Source organism: Cuculus canorus, chromosome 2 (genome assembly GCF_017976375.1).
Source record: "Cuculus canorus isolate bCucCan1 chromosome 2, bCucCan1.pri, whole genome shotgun sequence".
Lineage (NCBI taxonomy): Eukaryota > Metazoa > Chordata > Aves > Cuculiformes > Cuculidae > Cuculus > Cuculus canorus.
The window spans coordinates 45,052,073-45,066,940 of NC_071402.1; the positions used below are offsets into that span (position 1 = coordinate 45,052,073).

At 39.0% G+C, this 14,868-nt stretch overlaps 1 protein-coding gene across 1 annotated transcript in view; it reads left to right on the top strand.

Moving 5' to 3' along the window:
* The window catches only part of LOC104059971 (ethanolaminephosphotransferase 1), a 60,084-nt gene that overhangs the window by 32,433 nt on the left and 12,783 nt on the right, over positions 1-14,868 (top strand). The window contains exon 6 of the mRNA XM_054057644.1: positions 3,718-3,826. Coding sequence (XP_053913619.1) covers positions 3,718-3,826 — 109 coding nt within the window. The remainder of the gene's footprint in view (positions 1-3,717; positions 3,827-14,868) is intronic.

Genomic DNA, 14,868 nt, shown 5'->3' on the forward strand with positions numbered 1-14,868 from the left:
ATAAGCAGAAGAACCTGCTGTGCACAGGCTCTTTCTGCATCAAATTGCTTCATTCTAACCACTCAGTTATGATTCTAATAAAAGCTTTCTTGGTTAATTGATCTTCCACATGTGTTTGGTTGTTTACCTATCACATATTGCATGTCTAAATGCAAAATGACCTCTTTTTAAAGACACATGAAAATTACTATTTTTGTAGGCTGAATTTGCCACCTTTAACTATTTTTTGAAAGAAAAAATACTGAGAAAAAAATTAAAATGGAAAAATTACACATCACGCTAAAGCTAACTCCTATCGAAATGACTTGTAGGAAATTGATGTTTTTTACTTTTTATAGGCAAATGTGCAATTTTTTTTCAGAGGATAAAAGAAACTTTGTGTGTTAAATGACTTTGCTGGATGTGCAGTTTGAGCATTGCATTGCATGTATCTCAACACATGAATCATTAGAGCTATTGGAATATCCTAGTGAAATTTAATCTTACAGTAGAATTAATGTTGGGGTTTTTTTTATAGAATCATAATTTAAAAGCATAACCTGTATATTTAAAAAAAAATATGAAAACCCCTGTAGTGCATCACAGAGCAAACTCTGTGTGCCTCTATGTAAAACAGAAATGGTAGAAAAAAATGTGTGCACGTAGGCACGTAATCTACATTTTACTCACAAAATTTACACCTACAGCACTGAAAAGACATGAAAGAGATAATTTTAAAAAAATCAAATATTTTAAAGAGCAATTAAAAGACTAAAACTAGGAGATTTTGAGGTGTTATACTGCCTCATGGTTATGTAGAATTCTCCCAATGCCACATTAAAGAAGTAATATTCTGATTTTACAGGGAGAGAAAGGTGACTGTTGTGCTTTACAAAGCTGTGACAATATAGGGAGCCACTGCTCGGAAGCCAGCTGTCCCGCTGTTCAGCCATAGGCTGCCATATCGAAAGGCCTACAAATTAACACTGTACCACATCCTTGTAAGCATTAAGGACTATTACGTCCTCATGGATAAGGCACTGGCAAGACAAGAATTTGCGTCGTCAGATGCTGCAGTGAGTTGGAATCCCAGATTGTATACATCTGACGCTCACTTGGTATAAAACCCTTACTTGTGTTATTTAATTTGAGCTTATCATTTTACAGAAGATTATAATTATTTTTACTTGCTGATTATATCTGAAAGGTGCTAAAGCTGATTGATGTCAGAGACATGAACCAGAAAGGTGGCCGTCTTTTCTTATGTAGAATTATTCACTGAGGAACACTGCTGTACATTTTAACTATTGTTTTTTACCAGTAGTGCTCTAAAAGCAGTTAATTTACAGAGCTGACTGACACACTTAGCTTTTGTCTAATATTTTTTACAGTCTTCAGTTTTGGATAATATAGCTTAGATCAAGTGGGACAACCATTTTCTCTTCTATCCGGCTTTCTAAAGAGGGGCTTTGAGATTGCCTCAGTGAAGTCAAAATAATTATTCTTATGGATTTCATTGGTACCAGTATCTCAGTTACGAGTCCTTAAAAAAACAACACACCAAAAATTTGAAGCCAGAGGGTGTTTTTTCATCCACAACTGTTAAGTAAGAGGCAGTCTTAACCTTTGAGTACTGTATCAAAAATCCCAAGGTAGGGGATTTCCCCAAGGGAAAGTGCACCTACGCTCCTGTTCCTAGAGGTGTGCTGATATCTGACAGCGATACTTACGTCTCCACATAAAGTACTGTCTGTATTAACGCATAATACTGAAGTTCCTCTTTTATCATCTGCCAGAAAAGTCTATTCCGAATTCAACGTGTGAGGGTAAATTCAGGCTCCATCAAAGCCAGCTGGGATTTTGCCATCAACTTTGATGTGGCCAGGAGTCTATCCGTCATGTCTTACGGATAATATAATGCAATTTTTTTCAGAAAGCCAAATGTTAGCTCTGCTGTAGTCAGTTGTAAAACCCATTATAAATGTCCTTCATTTAGACCAAAATCTGACTTACTATCTTTGATGGCCCAGGATATAACATACTAGTTTCATTGTGGTTCTGTTGATCCCTTGTTCTTGCAGAGGCGATTCAAACACCCAGTTCTGCAATGTCTCATTCAAGTAAAACTCTTTAAAATTTATGTACTGATAGGGCAAAAATCTTTGGTTTAGATAAAGGAAGTAAGTAAAGTCAAATATAGCTATATCTACATGTAATAGGGAGTTTAATGGACATCAGTATTCTGCTCCTAATCTGTGATCTTGAGCCTGTTATGTAAAAAAAAAAATCAGTGTACCTTTAAATTAAAGCAAACAATTTAATTTAGAAGACTGGAAATGTGTTTATTGAAGTTAAAAATGAAGGAAAAAACATAACGTGGTAAAAATGAGCATTTAAAAAACTAAACAGAAAGTAGTAAAATCTATCATATAATTAAAACAGGAAAGTATTTGTCATCCCAGAGTGAGAAGCGATATTAAGGTGAGTGAATGTTGCCGAGAATAAACAGGTGAATATACAGTCTTCTAAATGGCATTACAATTAATGTTGTTTTAATTTAGAGCTAAAGTAAATGCTGGTAATTCATTCCTAATCCAAGTCTAGAGTAGTTTAGGAGGTTGAGACATATAGCATGAAACATGTGCCCCCTTATGAGTCCCATAGAAAAATTAAACAGCTGAAAACAAAATAGTCTAGAGAAGGAGTGAGGCAGCAGTGATCCTAGCTACGTGCTGGCAAGCAGAATGGACTGCAAAGGGTAATGGCCTGGTCTGAGCCAGCAAACAGGTTTCCAGGGAGAGAGGAGGGTCCCTCAAGGTGGAGAGGATAAAGGGCACAAGAGCTTGGGAACCACTGCGTCACAGGCAGTGCTGTGCTTCCATGTTACATGCCTAAAATGGTAAAACTTCATCAGTTTGTGCCATAAATTGTAGGCAGTGCTGCTACAAGTAATGAAATGAATGTGAAAGGTATTGCTATAGGAGCTATAGGGGTTTGACTGCTTTAAGGTTTCTGATCTCAGCTGGGTCACAAAATTAACTGTGAAGAGAGAGCAGAAACTACATTTACATCTCTAGTGAAATTGGTGGCACTTTGTCAGATGACTCATGAGCCTTCTATTTGAATCCTTTCACTTCTAATGCAGTATGACTGCACGTTTCTTTTTGTGTCCTATAATGATATTATCTGTCAAACAAATTAAAAACCAGGGAAGATTTCAGCTCCCTCCCTTTTATTTTATATCTTCATGTGCAATTTAATTCTTTCATTATTTCAGGTGAGCTTAGATTTTTTTTTCCCCTCTCACTTATTCTGATATGATCAATTCAGGGTGCTGAGCTGCAAAAATAACTTCATTGCTAGTACTGAAGTCTGTATACAAATACAAGTAAGTGCATTTGCAGTAGGGAGACTTGACATTAAGAAAGGATTTAGAAATTGAGTGTTTTGCAAAGGAATGTTAGTAATACCACAGGCCAACAGATACACACATTAGGAGGGAAGTTGCTTGCATAGTGTATTTAATACATTTAAAATTATTCTGTTGGTGACCCTGGAAGCTGCTTCGCTGCTTAGAAGTAATTGTTTTGGGATGGCAGCATAATGTCCTGTAAAGTGGAGCCAGGAGGAAAAACAACAGTTGTTTGATTTTTTTTTAATCTTGCATTTGTACTAAGGTGATAAAATTCTGTGCCTGTAGAAGTAAAGGTTTGAAAATACTTTATCCTTTTTCTGTAGGTATTAATTGCAGCATATCTGCTCACTGGTGTTTTTGGTGTGGAAGTCTGGCAGAAGCCTTTCCTGTTTGGTTACTACATCATAGACGCATTAGTAATCATGCTTATAGGTAAGTGTCCAGATTCATGGAAAACTGTTCTTTTTTGTAATTATTTTGGTTAGATATTTCTTGTATTTCCTTTTTGGTTTTTTTTCTTCGTAAGTGTTGGCTAGTCCAAAAAATACATGAATAGAGCTGATTAGAAAGGCTAATAATGGAAATATTTTAAAAAGTAGATAATTTTGGAAACATTTTTACGTACTGAATTACTATCTGTTGCCCACCAATAATACAGAAAATGTTCTTTATCTGCACGTGTATCTTTCAAAGTCTGAGCAGCTCCTCATATTTCTTTGGTCAAGGATAGCTCGCGTTTACATGCAAGGTCTGACTCAAAAAAACGAGACTAACTCTATAGCTTGGGAACCAAGAGTGGGAGTGGAGAGATGAAGAGATGGTTATAGAAGATGTTCTAACCTGTCACAGTGCGACAAGGCTCAGCTTGATCATTTTGCTTTGTACAAGTGGATGTGTGTTCAAATATAGATGTGTTCTTAAACTTGGTCAGAAAATATCAGTATGCAACAGCCCACAATGCTTTGGCTGTGAAGCAGTTTTTAGCTAATAACAATATCACTGTGCTTGAGCGCCCACCCTGTTCACCAGACCTGGCTCCCTCTTCCCAAAGATCAAGTTGGTGCTCAAAGGAACCCTTCTTCTGTTGGTAGAAGATGTGAAAGCAAAAATGACAGATGTTCAAATGCTTTGGATGTAGGCAGCACTGTATGCGGCTGTGTGTCAACTCAGAAGGGAACTATGCGGAAAGTGATTCTAGTTGATTTTCCTAGTTTTGTTAAACAAAAAGACTTACAGGCCCAGTCTCATTTTTTTTGTGTTGGACCTCATCTATTACAAATTTAATGTTTTGGCCTGCAGCCCACTATACACCTAAACATTATAAATAGGAGGAATAAAGGTATTATTTAAATAATTTTAGAAGGCACAACTGTAAATCTGGAAAAAGACACAGTTCGTTTCTAAGCTCTTCTTTAGAATTACTTGCCGAACATAAGTGATGCATTTTGTTTACACAGCAGTAGCCTATCTGCTCATTATTTGATACCATCAGTGTAGTTTGAAGTAAGCATCAAACATTTTTCAGCTGCTATCGCTAGGCTAAGAACAAGAGAAATTACATTTTAATGAATTAAAAACTTGGCAGTCTTTGCTAAAAAAGTATATATGCAAAATGGCTTTGATGTGTAGCTTGGAAGGTGAAGAAATTAGCATATAAATTTTAGGGCTTTTATATGAACGTACAAATAATGAGAAGGCAGCACCAAAAAGAAAGCCAGCCTAGACTTACATCCCAAGAAATGGCTTCAGACCTTGAGCCAAATGGAAGGCTTGGTTATAGGTGCTCACCTAATGCTGCCTCTAACTAGGAAACTATCTCAGCATTTCCTGAGGGGACTTTTGAATCCACTACATTGACATGTACTTTCACTATGCTTTTGTGTGGTGAGATCTTCAGCAGGTACTGCCTTCAGCCTCAGTGGTGCTTCCCCAAATGCCCAGCTTGGAAAGGACCCTGTGTTCAGGCTGTACTTTCTGTGAGCAGCGTGGATGAGAACATGTTTTTTACAGTCCCTTGTGCTTTGCCGAGAGTATAAAACTGACAGTGTGTGACCAAGATTGTACGGTCTTTTTTTTTTTTGTCAGGCCTGTTTTTGGTGCTCTGAGGAAAAGGAAGAAAGGAAGGGGGAAAAAACCCGCCTTTTCAGTAGTCAACAAAATTACTCAGTTTGACAGAGGTGTAGCTATACCATGCCCTCTGGTGGCTTGCAGGGCACTGAGGGACAGGGAGTGATTTGTGCTCTCAAAGGAGCAACACAAGTCCTAAAGAAGATGGATGGTGGCTCTCTCAGAAGTGGCAAGTTAGACCTGGGTTGGTGTTGGGTCTAATGAGAATGGGCTAGTTCATTGAACACACTTGTTCTGTGCTATGCACATCACTGCTTTTGTTCCTGTCACTAAGGCACATGACAGCCTGTTCAGAGATGGCTTCCCTTGCGCTTGGGAACTGTGACTACAGGAAAAGTGTGGGTCTAACCTACACTAAGGGCTGAGCAGACAGGAAGATTTAAATATTCTCTCCCCTTAAAGAGGCTGCAGCAGTTGTGTCTTGCTCATCCAGACCTATTTGTATCAGTGTATCAGTAAGCCCACTCTCTGGTATGCTCAGTTAAATGCCTTTGTGGTAGTTAAAAATCCAAAGTGATGTAGTGGGCCTCTGATGCTTTTTACGAGTTAGTTTCCCAGGACCCCAAGAGGAGCCATTAAACCGTAACTGGCTATCCTTAACCATCACATGGCATTTAGTAGTCACTAGTGGTCCTTCTGACAATGAACCTGTAGCTCCTCCATCAATACTTGGCAGAGATTTTGCACGTCGTTTTGTGCTTTTACTGTTCCGTACACACCAGGAGTTCAGATGTACTTCTCTGAGAACAGCTGGGCTTTAGCTAGTTCTTTCTGTAGTGGGAAGAAATCCAAATGGGATGTAGAAAAGTGGAGTTTTTCAGATGTCTTTCCTGGAGTATCTGGGTAGGAAAAAAAAAAAAAAATGAATAGCCCACATATAACCTAAAGATGAACTCTGCAAAAGCACCTCCTCAGAGGAAGCTGCGGTGTCACCAGGTGACAGTCACTCACTGAAAAGAATGGAATTTTTATCAGGTGTCAGAACACACAGAGATATACATAAAAGTGCAGCAATACCAGTGTTTAGATTAGATGGTTTAGGAAAGCCTCCCAAGAGAGAGCTTTACATATGTTCCTGGGAACTGCAGCACACTGTGAATATCTGTAGGAAGGCCAAGTCTTGGGCTGCTGAACAGTGAAGTGACTTCAGAGGACTCAGCTGTGAAGCAGAGAAACTTCTGCATAATATTTCATGGAATTTTTTCAGCCAGCCAGTGAACAGAAACCTGTAATTTTCACATGCAGTGAATGCAATTGCATCCTGCAGCTCTGAAACACACACCTAGCTGAACACCAAACAAATGAACAAGGCTGTTCTCCTGTTTCCAGAGTGTGTTGTCCTGGCTTCTAGACAGAAACACCTTTTCTCTCCTAATGTGAAAGTAGACAGACCTTTCTAAAATTATGTGCCTGTGTGCTCATCTTGAACTAATTACTCCAGCTCTCAGCAAGGCTCCTGTGGATGACACTGCAAAAGCTCTCTTGGGTTTTAACAATTGTCCCATAGCATTATCTGGCTAGCTAGGGTCCCTTCAAAGGGCAGCACTGGGCTGAAAGCTGTCGTTTATTTTAACCCCTCCAGGGTACCCTGAATGTCTACCATTCCCTGTCACTGTGCTATCAGGTTGAGAGCAATAGACAGCATTTTAAAACAGTCAATTCCTCACAAAGCCTAGTACTGCAAATGATAGTACAGACTTCATAAAAAGGTTTTCACTGATAGGTGAAACATCAGTAGTTCAGGGAGCAGCATTACTAATGCATGATGGTTTCTGTCTCACATTGCAATTAAATGACCTGTAATAGGTGCATATTCTGAAGGAAGCTTTTCCCCTTCTTGGGACATTCATACTTGCTCTCTCTGAGATGGATTTTCTAATGTCTAACAAAATTTGAGTTCAGGATGCAGTTGTCTCCTCACTGGACACATTTATGTGTCTGTTTTCCTCTACCTGATTTTACATATGCATGCAGCTTACAGGAGATTTATTTCAGTCTATTCAATTTATTCAGTATTGGCCAGAGAGCTCAGAAGTTATGGTGGAACATATACAAAGAAGGAAGGTGTTATCACACCAGCTTCATTCCTTAGGAAGCCAGGTTGGAAAAATAAAATTCCTGGATGCACAGAAAGATTCCTGCTCCTCTTCGGTATTAATTGCACCCACAAAACATGCTTTGTTATTGAAGGATCACTAAAGCATGGAGTAGGTATGTTGCACTTCATCAGTGTGTGACACAAGTGGGCAGACAGTTCTGTAATCCAGACATGGTGGCACATTTCAGTCCCCTCTGTCTGATCAGCAGTGCCCAGATCTGGCTACTCAAGGCTGCGGCAAGGCTGAGAGAAATTTTCAAAGTGGAGGTTTGAACATAAAATGTGAATGGAGAACTAACATGTGTCAGCGATCTGAAACTTGTACTTCAGTTTCGAGATAGGGCCAAAGCATTCAGAATTTTTTCCTATGATGTGTATTGGATTGGGTTCTGTGCTGATTTTTGCAGTGTGTGTGTTCCTTGAAGTTGACTCTTCTCTGAGCTACTAAAGTATATAAAAGAGAGAATCATAGAATCATAGAATGATAGAATTTGGGTTGGAAGGCACCTTAAAGATAATCTAGTTCCAACCCCCCTGCCATGGGCAGGGACACGTCCCACTAGATCAGGCTGCCCAAGGGCCCATCCAGCCTGGCCTTGTACACCTCCAGGGATGGGGCATCCACAACTTCCATGGGCAACCTGTGCCAGTGCCTCACCACTCTCATGGAATAAATACATAAATTAAAACATAACAGCAGCAAAAAAACTAATAATGAGACCGAGCCACAACATTTGAAACATGCCAAGTATTTGCATTCTATCACCCCTGAAAGCACAGTTATCCACCTAAAACAGTGCCTTCTCCTTAAACTGTGCTGTACCGTATCTATCAAAGGAGGACACAGTCAGGTGGTGGGTAATTATACAACAGTCTGCCCTTTTTTCGGTGTCAGAAATTGTTTGGAAGGCCACAGTTGAACAGGCGTGGTCTGACACTCACGTTTCTCTGGATAAGAATGGATTTTTTTCTGCCCCTATCAGTGTTAAAGTAGAAATGTAACCATAATTTTATTTGTTTGAATATCTCTGGAAGTCCTTAAGTCTAATGCTTTAACAGGACATTTATGTCCTTTAAATCTATTCGGCATTTCTATATCACAGCAAGCAGGCACATTTCTTCTGGCTGGAGCAATCTGAATGTGGTCCTCAACCTCTGCTCCAGGGAGCTGCTGCTGCATAAGGCATCCTGCTCTCTCATACCATTCTTGGAAAACTTGTGACCCTGTGAACCTCCATAGCAACATCTCTCGTTTTTTTTACAGCAATGCAAAGCAGCAATCATCACAAAGTCAGCTTAAGTGCATTTCTGACAGTGGTAGGATTTTTTCCTTTTTTTTTGTTTACACACATTACATATAAATCATTTCTGCCTCATACAGATAAATCATTCTGTAATGATTTCCTATGGTTTCCATTGCGAAGTCGCTGGTCGCTCTGCCTTACTGATGGGCAGTTGAATGATGAAATGTTAAGTGATATGTTTTCAAAATGTTATCACTCTGACAGGCCTTGACTAGCCTTGTTTGAAAAGTGTGGTTAACGTGAGTTGGCTTCTACACGTCTGTCACCAATTTAACATTTATTAAAGCATTGTTGTGACAGATTGTATGAGACTTCATTGAAGTAAAGGGTGTGAAATACTCACCTGTCACTCGAGATACATATAAGAAGCAGCTGAGTTCACGTTTGGAGTAACTCATCCGAACCAGTCAGAACAATAACCCAGAAAAACAGAGTGCTGAAGGCCGGAGGCAGAGCAGTGCTAATTAGAAGTGGGAGTGGGTTCAGTGGTATTAGCTGTGAGGAGTCATCTTACGGGCAGTGGGAGCCCTAGAAGAAAGTCAAACAAAGGAGCTCACCCAGTGGAGTCCTTCTGAGAGCCAGCCTAGGCTTTTCAAATAAAGGCATAATCTCTCCGGTGCTCTGTTCTTGCTGTGCCCAGAAAAAGAGAATGATGTGGACACGCTGTGTAAACAGGACTACATCAAAGAAGCATCTACATACATAAACTAATTTCCCAGTCTATAATAAACCTCTCCAAATGCTAATTGTTAGCTTACAGCTCAGTTCAAGAGGGATAAATGCAGTGTGTACTTCCTTAGACACTGAAAATAAGCTATAAAATCAATAAGCGTGGTAAACCTATCCCTTTACAATCTTTATACTCAAGAAGTATCTTAGATGCTATATGTCTAAAATATATATCAGCTTTGTGTGTGAGGACAGTGGTCATATTTATACTGTGCTCTTAATCCCTGTAAAATCATTTCATACTGTGTAGATCTGTTTGGGTGAATTGTTCATCTGTCCTTAAATTGCTTAGTATACTCAGACTTTACAGGCTCAATTAAGCCTGAAAATTATATGCTCATTTTCTAATTTTTTTTCCAATTACTAGGTGGTTCTAAGCTTGCCATTTTATATAACAACGAACCACAGTTTTATAGTTAGCGGACAGCTCAATATGCATTAATCTGTTAGCACAACCAATTAAGAGAGTTGTCTTCTCAAGACATGCCTGAGAAAATCACACTGTTCCATAAAAAGCTGCTATTCCGGTTGCAAGGGCTTCTAAATGTTCACCTTTTGGTGAACCTTGCTTTCAGGCACTGATCAGTGTTTTAAACATTCAGCATGTTAAGATATTCTCATGCATCTAGCTGCTCTAAATGCGGAAGAAATTTGGAAAAAAACATGGAGAAAGTATTAAAAGATTTTTCCAAGTTAGTGTTGAGGCCTAAATGTTTTCAAATCTTTTAAAAATATTAAATATTAAAAATATTAAAATATTAAAATATTAAAATATTTTTAAAATATTTTTTTCTAGTGGCTAAAAAATATAAATGATGTATTTGACATCCTGTTTCTTAAAAGGAAGCATTCACTATGGCGAAATATCAACCCAGAGATAGAAAGGCCAAGTGTTCTCCTGGCCATGTGGAGGTGTGAGCAGGAGAGGAGAGTGGTAGTATTCCATTTGTCGGCTGAAATGCAACTGCAACTGGCTACTGTTAAAGAGTTGATTTTTACTGAGCTCAGCTTCTGCAATATGACTGGGAGAAGGTCTGCACAGATGCCTTGACTGCCTCCCAAACAGGAGGAATTAGCTGAGGAGTCTTTTTTTCGAGGAGTGCCGATGCATGGAAGGGTACTTTCCTGGATGAAGTCTTGCAGTTTCTAGTGTGGTGATCTCCTAAAATTACATCCCTGTGTTGCACTGTCTCATTTTTGAACTTGTAGCCAATATTGGAAGAACCAATTCTTTACAAATAAGTTGTGCTTGTCAGGAACTTACCAACAAACATGATTTAGGATAGCAAAGGTGTGGAGAAGGTGATGAACAGCTAACATAAATGTTGCCCTTCCTTGGAAGCAGTAAAATTTGAAGTTTGGTGTATTCAGGAAGTTGGCTTCCTGCAGTAGGCTTCCTAGCTTTGTCTGAACACCACCGCGGGGCTTTTCTGTTGGAGACTCAACTAGCATTTCCTAGAACTGACAGTAGCATCAGCAGTTCCGTTCTGGCCGTACCCTCTCTTTCTGTACAACGATCAGGTCTATATTTTGCAGAAGTGTCTGAATTAACTCAGGTGCAGCAGCCACACTAAGTAACTGCAGCGTGTCACAGAAACACAGCCTGGCTGTCTGCAGGTCTTTAGTAGTCCTTGAGTTTAGTTACACGAGGGCTCAATATGCCCTTATATGACTCAACTTAAATACATGCCTGTTAGTCTAGACATAGGGGACTAATTTGCCATCGTATCCATCACATGCTGACTCGTGGAGTAATGACACCGAACGCAGAGTTAGGTGTAGGTATGCGGCTGTGCACAGGGTACAAGGGGGATCATTCCTCCAAGCTTGCACACCGTGTGTCAAAACCGGTACATCGTTATTGTGCTGTGTTATACATATGCATGGCGCTAACATACATAGTCATGACTTTTCCAAGAAGTGGGTAGAGTTAGTAAGTTTAGTCCCTGGAACTCATTATCATGGTAAGATTAATTCCAGGAACTCATTATCGTAGGTCTCCTCTTCTCAGCGCTTGCGCTTTTTCTTGTAGTAGTCGTTGATGGGGTCTTTGGGGCTGAAGGCAGGTCGTCTTCCTCACGTTGAACTTTTCACCTTCCCTCCTTGCGTGCTCTTAGAGAGAGCCTAAGCTGCCTTCGGGCCTTATCTGGCCCAGCTGGTGGTTCTTCCTATGACCGTTGTACCCGTTCTTGTTATCTGCCTTTAACCAGATACAGTCACCACCTCGTTAAAAAACACTTTATGTCGGAATTCTATATTTTAGTTAATTCAAACTTAGAACTTTTAACAAATGATTTCTTCTTTCAATGTCAGTTTTTTGTTTTGTTTTGTTTTTTAATCCACTCAGCAATATACAACAACTTACCATTTTGGAAATTACTCTGAAAGCAACAAATAAAAATCTCAAGTTGTCACTAGAATTGATGTGAATTATCTTTCTGATCCCTTTTATACACACAGACATATATGTGCATGTCTGCTTGTGAATGTATTTGTATGTTTATGTATATATATATTGGAAGGCAAGACAATGCCTTTATTTATATTTACTTTATGCTTTTTATTATTTATCATTTTTGTTATTTTTATTATGAATTTTTCAATTTTTTTTATTATTTTGGTCTTTTTTTTGTTGGTTGGTTTTGTTTTTTTTCAATATGGGCAAAATAATTCCCGATAAAGAGCTTTGCAAATGCTTATTTCTGTGAAAAGAGAGTCAACATAGTGCAAGGCAGAGGACTGACCATAGGATTGTACCTAAATCCGAGGATTTGGGCTTGATGCCTTCAGCCTGCCGTGACACAAGAATTCTCTTTCTATCTGTGTCACCCATCTGTGCTTTAGTATTTCTGCCTTTAATACAGGCCTGTGTTCTTACAGTTGGGTCTCAGAATTTAAATCATCTGGAAAACAGGGGAAAATATTAAAGGAGAAATGAAAAAAATACTGGAAAAGCTGTAATACTTCTAAGAATCGCTTGATGAGCTCTGTTTTCTGTAACAAGTTATGAATGTCTAATACACTAAATTTCTTTTTGATGATTTTAAAATAAAACCTGTGCTTTTAGGACAGTAAAAAAGCTCCATCCTCATCACTTGGACAGTGCCTGGGTGGCTGAATGCCATGGACAGCAGTGGGTTTGCTTTCCAGGCTGCACCTTTTGTTCCCCAGAGCAGCAGGGAATGGCAGCAATGCGGAAGCAGCAGTTTAGCTCCTGGACACAAAGGGATCCTTAATGCCAATTAAAAAGCAGACTTAATGAGTACCAAAAGCAGCCCCCGAGCCAGGCCTCCTTGCTAAAAAAAGATGGGAAAGCAACGCGTTGTAGGAAATGATGGAATTTTGAAAATCCCATAAGAAACAGGGGAACACCCTTTGCTTTCCCTGCCGCATCTTCAGTTCCTGCTCTGCTAAAAGGAAAGCTCTAAGAAAATACAGAGGAGTAACTGGTGTAACTGCCCCAGTCCAAAAGTGCTTTTTAGCTAGCTGGGGGATTGTTTGTGGTCAGCGTGTTATTTCTAACTAAAATGGCACTTCATAAAAATAACAAATTGTTGGCAACTTTTGCTCTTTGAATTCTATTTCTAGTTCTAGTCTCTATTTCTGTTCCTCTCGGTTGCTTTTCTCCTAACAAATCAAACTTCAGGATTGCAGCAGGAAATATAGATTTAACCTCAAGAGTCAATGTTTTGTCTCATGTCTGCTCTAATGTGATACAGATGTTGGAACTGCTGTACGTAACTCAACATTTTATTGAACTAGCCCTCTCTGCCTAATAGGAAACATAGCTAACTGAAGTGCGTGTTAAACACAGATCTCTCTGAAAGCACTAAGCTTGTGAATTTTAGAAATATATTTACAGAGTACTTGGGATATTACTTCAACTGCACATCCTTCAGCTGTTTCGTCCAAAATTCCTGACATGGTAAAGCATCAGAGCTCTTTATCTTACTTCATTTAAAAAGCAAAATGAAGAAGAAGTAAACACTTAAAAATGCAGTACCTGAAATTACTTACAAGCTGAATATTGTTTTTTTTTCTAATTCTATTTCTTTCCCTTTAAAAGAGAACGAGAAATACTGGAGAAATAGATTATCCATTGCATCCCTTTTTACTTCTTCAATTTTCCAACAATCCTGAGCTCCACTATTTTTTAGTTTTTCAGTTTTCCTTCTCTTGAGTTGCCACTCTGGCCAGAGCGTGATGAACACTTGGGTATGTCTTTGATGAGGGCTGAATAATAAACACTGACATACCTTCAGAGTCTGCTGTGCCACATAAGACAAGGCACAGAGTCATCTGAAATCAGTTCTTTCTTCTCTTCCTTTTTATTTTTCCTTATTTCTAATAATGAGATTAAAGTTTGCTACTTTTCTGTACAAACAATAGACTGTGTTTCCTATATGAGATTTTTTTTTTACGGTAAAACCAGAAGGTTTACATCAGAGTGCTTCTCTTGCCCATAACAAGATAGGAATTATATATTAATTTAGTGCACTAAAGCCAGTCCTCATGCCTTATATTGTAATATAAAAGCCAGGCAGAAATATGCTACGCAAAGTGATCTCTAAGCAGCAAAAAGACCAGAGAAAAGAATTTAATAGACAGAAAGTGGGGAAAAAAACCCAAATCGCTCTGCAGGGAAACACATAAAAAAAGTGTCACAGATTAAAAAAATATTATATATATTTTCACCCAGTTAGGCTGACTGATAATGTGGCTTTTTTGTTTAAACCTCGAACTTCCGTTTCTTGCTGGAGGTCTTCTGTGACTTTGGGTGGACCAACATATTTTGGAGGTGGGTCTTCAGGCAGCTCTTGCATTGCTAACTGCTATGTTGGTAATATCAACAGCAATGCAGATAGACACAGTGTTAGCAAAAGCGCGTGCCTCGTCCTTTGTGGGTTGAAGCTGACCTCCAGCAAGGTAACAGCTGTATATAAAAAAGTAGTAAAAAGCTCACTTGTTCTAAGGATGGCCATACTTTGAAAATAAATTGCATCAGCAAAGCAGATCATTAGGTAGTATATTAGTTGTTATATTAGTATATTGAACTATAAACATATTATTTCCCTGGTAATGTGAGCAGCACTGTTTGAGGTTGTCTATGCCATTGGAAAGCTTTTGGTGTCAGACTTGTTTTATTTTCTACATAAACAGAGAGTAGCTGATGCAAAACAGGGCTGTGGTCTTTCTTGGGCACAGCAGAAGAACCT